At 34.9% G+C, this 9,948-nt stretch overlaps 1 protein-coding gene across 3 annotated transcripts in view; it reads right to left on the bottom strand.

The window, feature by feature from the left end:
- Window positions 1–549: 549 nt before the first annotated feature.
- KERA (keratocan) overlaps window positions 550–9,948 on the bottom strand; it is a 37,854-nt gene continuing 28,455 nt past the window's right edge. Inside the window, exons 1-3 of one of the 3 annotated variants that reach the window (XM_074325293.1) lie at window positions 8,581–9,031; window positions 6,083–6,976; window positions 550–1,837 (exon numbers count right to left, since the gene is read on the bottom strand). In XM_074325293.1, coding sequence (XP_074181394.1) covers window positions 1,665–1,837; window positions 6,083–6,968 — 1,059 coding nt within the window. In that variant the 5' untranslated portion in view covers window positions 6,969–6,976; window positions 8,581–9,031 and the 3' untranslated portion in view covers window positions 550–1,664. Of the gene's footprint in view, window positions 1,838–6,082; window positions 6,977–8,316; window positions 8,537–8,580; window positions 9,032–9,948 lie in introns of those variants that run through there. The other 2 variants (XM_019742156.2, XM_074325294.1) reach the window with 2 other exon arrangements.

The following is a 9,948-nucleotide window of genomic DNA, read 5'->3' as shown; positions in this document are numbered from 1 at the left end:
GTTATACTCTTCATTTTGGAGCTTTCTGGAATATGTTTTATTCCCTTTTCACATGGCAAGTTTTCAAATATCTAAAGTTAATATGTTTTTCTCAACATATTCCTTTTCCCTGGCCTAAAGCTATCTGATTAGTTGTATTTTTATGACATAATTATATATGACATAGTTTTATTTATGTGCTTTGAAGTCTTTTAAAATTATTTTTTTCTTAATGTTAATTAATTTAATTTCTTGCCTTCATCCAGGATTTAAAAAAATATGTTCAAAGTATGTTAGTTGGTTCTTTCCTTCCATCCCAAGTAAGTTTTGGTATGAAAATAAGTAGGAAATACTGTACATTATATTTTCTTCTTGGGAATTCACATTACAGAATAACATGTTAAGTTTCTAAGAAGCCTTGGAGTAAAGTATCATGTTAGGTTTTCTTTCATCTGTTGTTTCACAAATATATATGGTCCTTTTCTAGGGACATATACAAAATTTTATAGAATTTTTCAAAATACTGTGTAAAATATATAAAGCATGCATTAATCTCAATGGAATATTTATTGTTTATAGCATATGTCTTACAAAATCAGAAATCTAAAGTAAACTATACTTTGCTACTTAACAAAATTCTGGGATATTTTTTAACTTATGTGAAATAGGTGTATTACGAGTATGTCAGGTAATTAAAATGTGAGTTTTTTCTTATGTTTACTGTAACAAAAGGAAAAAATAAAGTGGGAAAATATATTTGCATATATTCATGCTAGAGAAATGGAAATGATTTTTAGTATAACACTTTCAATTAAAATACACTCTTAATAAAACTTGTGAGTAATGCTCCCAAAATAAATATTTTACTTTTGTTTTGTTAAAAAGCATTCACTCTTTTTATTTAAAAATATCAAAAAAAAACACTGACAAATATATGAGTTGAATACTGCAATTCAAGTGGATTTCAAATGTTAAAACACTTAAGATTCTATCAGAAATGTGTTATAATAAATGTAAAACTTAGGACTTTAATTGCTGAAATACACTGTACTATATCTAAGAACAGCAGCTATAGAAAATAGTAGGAAACTAAAAATGGCTGTTGCCCTGTTATTTGGTATTAAATGACTAAAGTTCTCTTGTTGTGAAGTATTTGATGCATTTAATACCCATTCTTGAGGGAAATACTAAACTTACACCTACAGAAGCTACATAGCTATTTATCTGAATTTAATTATTTCTTTATAATTATGATAAAGAAATATCTCATTTTTAAACTTTCTTCAGATCTTCCTACCTCTTGTTAGGTTGCTGTACTTACTTATACTGTAAATATAATATCTGCAGAAGCTATTTTGAACATATGCAAACAAACATGTCTTTTCTAGGGCATAACAATGCAATTGCATTATTTGGTATTTATAAGCTGTGAAAGAGACAAAAAATAACTATCTTTGAGTTGATAAACTATCTTCACTCTGTGTCTGTTTTATTTTTTAAAAGTAGGTTGTTTTATATATCATTGATGAAAGCATCTTTGAATAGAAAAACCTAGCTGCACAAATAAAAAGGGTGACCAAGAGGAATTGGGAATATGACTTTTGTCTTAAACCTATGAACGGTATCCAAATTTTATACCAGAGATATTAGCTTATTAAACCAGTTTTAGATTGTTGAAGATGTGTTTAAATAATGAGAGTCTGAAGGAGCCTGAAACAGGTCATTAAATCCATTGGGATTGGTAGTTTGATTTCATTTCCATCCAGACGGAGGTAGCTCAGATGAGGTCCATAACTGAAGGAATCTTGGTCTGCAGGCAGTGTGGAAGGTGTAGGACATATTACAGAGACGTTCACATCTGGGGAGACAAAGATAGCATGAATGAATGCATTGGAACACAAGAAATCAGGGAAAGAAAGACCAAGAAACTATTACAACAGTCTATTAAAGCCAGTCTTATGACCAATGAAAGTGACAGAGATGCAAATAATTTTTGTGTTGAGGGTTGTGCATACCCATTTTATGAGAGTAATCCTGAACAGAACAGGTAACATGTGTATAATCATTTCACTCCATATTCTGCTATACTTAGTACAGAGCGCCAGAAAGGACACATTGTTCAAAGCTGTGATGAAAAACAAGGTGAGATAAGGTATGCTTAGACTACTGTAGGATGAGACAGGTAAGATTCAGGGGCATTAGAAGTGGAGACAATGGTTCAGAGCTGGTACTGAAAGAATAGGTGGATGCATGGGTGGGTGGATGGCTAGATGGATGCATGGGTGGAAAATCAGTTGATTAGAGAAAGTGCTTGAAAATTATCTTAAAATGCAAAACTTCCAACTCATAGTATATAATGACAAGTTTTTTAAAAAGTACAATTAACGTAAATATACATATGTAACACTTACAGAAAACAACCTTGAGTCTTCATACGTAAATGTGTGTAATTGGAAAGGAAATTTGCCAAGAATTGAATTACAAAGAATTCAAGACAGGAAATATTCCATCAGCCTTTTCAGATGGTTAGGATTGTGCCCCTGCCTTGGATCAGAGCCCTTGGCATCAGTGATTATATTGAGATTCTGGAGCATTCTGGAGAGCAGGCCTCTTAAACTAGCAAAATTCAGAGAAGTGTGTGTAATAACTGATCTTAATGAACCTGTATATTGCCTTTAAATCTCATTTTGAAACTTTCAAGCAAGAGATCTCCCTTAGAAGATGAGACCCACCTAACTTGGGCAATGGCTCTCTTTGTGTCCTGTTGGCACATACAGATATACAATGTGTTGAAGGATTTTATGCTTACAGTGAGGTTGCACTGCTATGATCTTAGGACATTTTGTGAATTGAACTAGCTAAAAATAATGACTCATATTTGTATAACAGTTTTGTGTTTATAAAGTTATTTTTTTCTCACCTACATTACCACCTTATCATCATCACACAGCCTTTCTCAGGCAACATTATTATTCTCCCTACCTGGGTATTGTGGAAATCGTGGCTCAGACAGGTAAGGTAATACACACAAGGTATTTAGGCAAGTGAGGGCAGAGCTGGATCCCAGCCTAGTCCTTTTCCTTCTGCACAATCTCTCCAGTAGGCAAGCGTCCTTTGCCTACTGCATAGATTGTGTCCCTTCTATGTGCTACCCCCTTTTCACCCTCATGCCCCATAATCAAAGCATGTGTGGAAAAATGGAACATAAAATTAAATGTGTACTCTAAATTTAGTTATACTTACATAAATTAATTGTGGTGTTTTTGAGAGGCCACTTAGAAGTAACTTATTTGAATAGATAACATTTTGCCAAATTTAAAATCTCTTAAGGTGTTCAGAAGAAATAAATAAGTGTTTCCATACTTTTGCATAAGAAAAGTTTACTGCCTTGTAAATTCTGAGAACTCTTCATATAAAAGGTGTATTTCTTGGAAACCACTTTATTAACAATTAGAGTAGATTATGTGGCCAGAAGAACTAAGTACTTTAACAGTTATTATAACTCAGTATGATATAATAGTAAGCCAATAATTCTAGCCAGAGAAATACTTATTTTAAATGTATTTTCTTGGAACATAGAAATGACCATGTTTGATATCTACATAAAGAAGCAAATAAATAAATTTCTCTTTGTTGAGGTTGTTGGTGTTAAAATTATTCTTACTTGTATTGATAGAAAATTTTCTAAAGTTTTTTATTCTCAGAATTGAAGAAAAATGTGCTGTGATTATACTCAATGCTGTGATTATACTCTATGAGTGGGGAAACAAATACTTAAAATGAGAAGTTCTAGGCTCAGGCCCTGGCTATTATACTGACTGTTCTTGGCAAATATCCTCCCCTAGTTGAGCCTCAGTTTCTCTTTCTTCAGAAATTCCTAATAATAGCAAACGAGGCTCTTTTGAGGAGAATTTGCGGTTCTCAAAGTGTGGTCCCTGGGTCAGCAGTAGCAATACTCTACCTGGGAACTAAATGGTTAGACTCCACCTCAGACCTGCTGAGTCAGACACAGCCCTCAAGGTGATTTTGATGCGTGCTAAGCTATGAGAACAGTTGAAAAATAGGAATATATGAGCACACGCTTTGGGAAAACTCTTTAAAACATGAGTGAAGAAGTACAGAGTCCTATTCTTCTTTGTGTAATTTTGTATAATGAGGTAAGTGCCCTTCATATGCGCTTACCTGTGTGTTGAATTTTTGCAATGTCACTCCTAGATACCCTCATTCTCAAATTCTCAGGGAAATCCCTAATTCGTAAACAGGGACCCATACAGAATCACTTGAAATTAATTTCCCACATTGAATATTTGTGTGGCTTTTGTTGTCAGATAAGGAATGCACCTGCAGAAGTACAGAATTTTCATCAGGAAAAAAACTGCATATATTCAGGTCAATAGTGTCTGTTGTACTACTGTGTTTCCCCAAAAATAAGACCTAGCTGGACAATCAGATCTAACGCATCTTTTGGAGCAGAAATTAATATAAAACCCGGTATTATATTATGTTGTGTTATGTTATGTTATGTTATGTTATGTTATGTTATGTTATGTTATGTTATGTTATGCTATGCTATGTTATGTTATGTTATATAAAACCCAGTCTTATATTATAGTAAAATAATACCGGGTCTTATATTAATTTTTGCTTCAAAATACGCATTAGAGCTGATTGTCCGGCTAGGTCTTATTTTTGGAGAAACACGGTATTTGGTTCAGTGGAACAGATTCAGCTGTTAACATTTTTTTTCCTCTGCATCTTTTGCTTTTGACTGCAGGAGTCAATAACCTGTCTCATCACCATGGAAAAATAACTGTTATGGCAGTAACCTGCTTATTACTTCCTGGATTTTGTGCTCAAGAATGCTTTAGGAAAACCAAGCAAGTCTTGAATAACTGAGCGGCACCCAGTAGAAAATTGCCTCTTTTTTATAAATGGGATATTTATGTGATTATATGCTTAAAGAAAATTTTTGTGAATAATAATAACGAGAAAGCACAACCTTCTGACAATTGTCTGTGTTCTTTTCCTACAAACCACATGACTGAGCCTTACTTTAGGAACGCATTTTCTAAGGCTGTTCCAGAGAAGTCTCCTCAAGGTTACCTTCCTCAAGGGTTGTACTGGGGTTGAGGATGCACGGATAGGTGCCAGCTGCTCCCAATACCCCTATGGCTACACCAACGCATTGCCCGTTTCTACACCAAAGTCAGCCTGATCTCAGGGAAAACTGTGAAGGTGCCAAGTATGCCTTTAATGTCTCCAGGCTCTACATTCTACAACTACATCTTCCCTTGGTGGCTTCTCTGCCTCCAAGGCACTTTGCACTCTTCTCCCTCTCCCTTATAAAAAGCTATTTTCAGGGAAGGAAAAGGTATTTATTTATTCTACTTTGTTGATTATCATTCATCCTTACTTGCCAACCTCCAGGGGCATTGGTTTCCATGTAAGTTGAGCAAAGCCTAACAGTCCCCAATGCATGGTCCCCAGAGCAGCATTCTCAGCATCACCTGGGAACTTGTTAGAAATGAGAAGTCTCTGGTCTCACCTGGACCTCCTCAGTCAGAAACTCTGAGGTGGGGCCACCAGTCAGTGCACACTCAAGTTTGAGAAGTCCTCTCATCTAAAGCAGAAACTCTGATTGGGGTGTTTTCAGGCAGCAGTTGTGCTGTAGATTTTAGGCCATACATGTCTTTCTGATGCCTTGTAAATTTTATGTCTTCTGTTACTATTCATGAGGTTGTTTGTGCCTGGAACACTTTCTGAAAGAAATCTACTCAGTGAGGCAGAAATATTGAAATCTCCTCGGAGTTAAAGAAAAGAGAGCCAGTTTTTTTTTTTTTCTCCAATAGATAGAGAATAGCCTCCTGGATTAAAATCCACTTTTCAATCTGCAGTTTGAAGGTTGTACCTTCTTGGTTTATTGAGACTGTCTCTAAATGGATAAACATAATACTGAAAATTGGAAACACACTTAAAAAAATCTAAGGGCACATTCTTTGGGGGGGGGGGGGACCCAACAGAATTGTTATTCTTAAAGAAGATAGAGAATTAATTTAATGACCATGACCATTTCAGTCCAAGAGACACCCTGATGGTTACTTACTTTTAATTTTGTTATGATCAAGGTGAAGGTGCTGCAGATGAGCACTGATCCGGGGCACCTTTGTGAGTTGATTGTGAGACAGTTGAAGATCTAGAATTGATGATACATCAAAACCATTTGCAGGGAGACCTGCATCTGATAATTTGTTGTGGTTTAGTCTCAGGAAGGCCACTTTAGGAATTACGTTAAAATAGTTCTCTGGTATTCCTTCAATGGAATTATTGTCTAAAAACAGTTGCATTGTATTGGCTGGTAATCTTGGTGGCATATTCCTGAGGGCGTTCTTGGCCATATTTAGCTGCATGAGGTTCTTAAGTCCCTTAAAGGTGTCTCTTTGAAAGGCATTGTCTAATAGTTTATTGTGCTGCAGGTCAAGAAGGGTCAGGTTCTCCAGATTGCTGAAGGTTCCTTGAGGAATTCTGGATACCTTGTTTCTCGCTAATTGTAACTGTTCTAAACTTCTTGGCAATGGAGAAGGTACCTCCTCTAGCTCATTATCTTCCAGAAATAAGAAAAGCAGTTTCTTTAATTGGCTCAGGGCTCCTTTTTCAATTCCATAGTTAGTTATTTTGTTCTTGTTTAGATTGATCCATCTCAGCTGGGTAGCATTCTCGAATGGCTTCTCAGGAATGGTTTCTATCAGGTTGTTTTCCAGATAAAGATACCAGATCCTTGAAGGAATAGCAGGGATTTCTTTGAGACCTCGATTCTCACAGTATAAAGCAGTAGGGAAGCTGGGGGGACAGAAACATTCCCGGGGACAATCGACGTCTTGGTCATTCCAGTCCTCTGGATCATGTACCTCATAGACCTGTCTCACAGTTCGGGTCCATACAGAATCTGTTACGAATACCATCCAGATGATGAAACAGATTGTGGCTGCCATTATAGTACCTGCCATTATAGAATAAGGGACACAACTGTTAGATATTGAAGCTCTTGATATTTAAAGAAGTGTATGCACCAAAAGGATAAATAAACATTGCTTCTTGGAGGGAAAAGTAAACACATATCATCATTGTGTACACAGATATCAATTAATACCTATCTATTTAGTAGACACTATGTGCAAAACATTTTGCAAACACTGAAACTGACTCAACAACATGTAGCTTTCTGGTTTTAACCCAATCACAATGAAAACTGAGAAATGGAAAGCAAATTTTAGGATCTCTAAGTGCTTTTCCATTTCAAGCTACTTAATGCAAGGGAGTTAACTGAAACCCGGATTGAATACAAGAGTACAAAAAATGACCTTTAAATAATTCAAAAGTCTGTGCTGTTCCTAAGAAGTAGGCATATGCTTTTACTTTTATTCCTAAATGAGCAGAACATCTGGATGAGATTTCCCAGGCTCTTTGGCCCTTGAACCACAGAAAGTGATCAAAGAATGTTTTAGCAGTTTGTTGTGAGGAAGATTTAAAGATCTGAAGAAAAGTGTGTGATTAATCTCTTACTCTGTTGCTCAACTGCTCAGGTAAGTTTTGTTCGGGGGTCCGGGGAGAGACTTCTAATATTATAAGTACAGAATCAAGTTGTTCAGCTAAGAAATAAGGATTCCGAATTCTGTCTATATATACATAGCAGTTAGGTAAATAATGTATCAACTATAGCATTACTATGATTAATAAGAAACAAAACAAAACAAAGAACATGTGTATGATGGAGATAGAGCTCCATATTTCCAGTATGGCTGCTAGCAAATGATAGGTTAACACTTACTGATAAATGATACATCTGAAAAACATAAACACTTCCCATTGAATATCAACAAGGTTATTGGTACCATGAATAATTTTAACAGGAAAAAATACATCCACACATACATATAGATATACATATGTGTATACATATATTTACATATATATACCTATACAACAGTAATATTCAACCAATATACATTTAGTTCAACCACTTGATAATAAGGACTGAATAAATTTTACTGATTCCTTTGGAAAAGATGAAATCAACATCATTTATGAAATGCTGATGTCTCAATTTTGTCACTAAATTGAGGGAAATGACAAGTGTAGAGCTGCTTGCGCAAGCTGTCAAATTTCTTACAATTGCAGAATGCTACTCTGGTCATCTTCCAACAAAAACACATTAAAATATTCTTTTTTTTTTCCAGAATAGAAATTTGTTTTAGTTATTGAAGCTGTAACCCTGCCTCTGATGAATCAGAACTTCAGATTCTTAACTTTAAGAGTTTTAAAAAGTACAAAATAGTTTACCTTACTGTCCAGGAATATACCGTTGAGTCCTGTGTCTGGATCTGAAGTTTGCTAACAATCGGTTAAAAAAGAAAAAATAAAAAACAAAAAGAAAGAAAGAAAAAAGAAAAAAACAACAACAAAACTTTGACTAAAGCAATTTGTTTTTATTTTATGCTGTCAAACCTCCTATGAGAAAAAAATAAAACCTACGCTGACCAGTCACCACGCACACCTTTTGATCTATTGTTTCCACTTTTGACAGGGCTTCAGAAGCCCGCTTACCTCAGTTTTCTTGGATCTTCTTCTTCCCTTTCTATTGGTCACTGCTCATCCACAGTAATGGATTGACCCAAGCTCCACTGTCGTGTTTTTTATGAATCCTCCCAAATATATATGCATCATGAGCTCCAACTTTAACCCCTCCAACAACCACAGCACCTCGTTACCTAGGCAGCCCAGCACAGGAAATTCTGACTTTAATCTCAAGAACCTAAAACAACAATTCAGGGCAATTTTTACTCTGAATTCACATTTCCAAAGATTTTGTAATGTACTGATATCTAGACCTGATCTATCAGCAGTTTGGTTTCAAGTGTAACAAAAAGATTTTGAAGCATGTTTTGTGTTTTGCTTTTTTTTTCTAGAAGATCTTTTTAAAAAATGAATACAAAGAAGGACCAATGTCCTCTGTTTATATGGAACTTTTTTTTCTCATATGAAACAGATTCTAAAATTCTTTTTAGATATATTGTGTCTGATTAAGGGAAAAAGAGATAGAAAAATATACCAGGGGTGCCAAAATTTATACTCATCTTTTGACTTGTATTCATCTTTTGCTATCAGTATATATTGAGTATTGCAATTTTAGTAGTGTTTTTCCTTTCTTAAAATGTGTATACATTTTTTTTGGCACCCTCTGTATTTGAAACATTTTTAAGAGAAATCTGAAAAGCCATACCTGATGTTGGCACTGAATGTGGTGTCAGGCTGTTTTATATAAATAATTTTTGCATCTCTATTTCCTACTGTGAGTTTTATTCCAAATAATTTTTTCAATAAATTTTTTTTTCACTATAACAGATATTTTGCATTTAGTCCATTACAGGACATTCTGTCTCACTGCTAATGTTTTTTTCTTTAACGTACATGCCCAAGATAATGTCTTCTAGTTCTTATGTTTGTGGAAAAAATTGTTATGCCTTTTGATGAAAGACACCAATAAACAAAACTCATTTTTCAGAGGTTATTGTATTGTTTGCAATTATTTTGTTTTTCATAATCTATCTTGATCAGAAAGCTTAATTTATATGACTCATTCAAACTGTTCACATAAGTATTATCAGAGATAGAGCACAGGGAACAGGAGAGAGCATTGGATTCAAAGGAACATTTCTGAACTATCTGCCTCCTCCCTCTTAACCATTGGCAGTTCAATTAGAGCTCAGTTTGTCATCTGTTAAATAGTGATGGACTACCTCACAAACTAAAGGTGGCTCCAGCTTGTCCTACATGGTTATGGAAATATAAGCCTTTCTTCATTTAGTATTAGCCCTATATTCTCAACTGGGAAATGCATTCAAGTTTAAGAGCTTTTATAGACTGAGATCTGATTGATACATGATCTCTTCATAGCTTTACAGGCACACTCAT

The sequence above is a fragment of the Rhinolophus sinicus genome, linkage group LG02, assembly GCF_036562045.2.
Source record: "Rhinolophus sinicus isolate RSC01 linkage group LG02, ASM3656204v1, whole genome shotgun sequence".
Lineage (NCBI taxonomy): Eukaryota > Metazoa > Chordata > Mammalia > Chiroptera > Rhinolophidae > Rhinolophus > Rhinolophus sinicus.
This window is presented reverse-complemented; position numbering and strand designations above follow the sequence as displayed.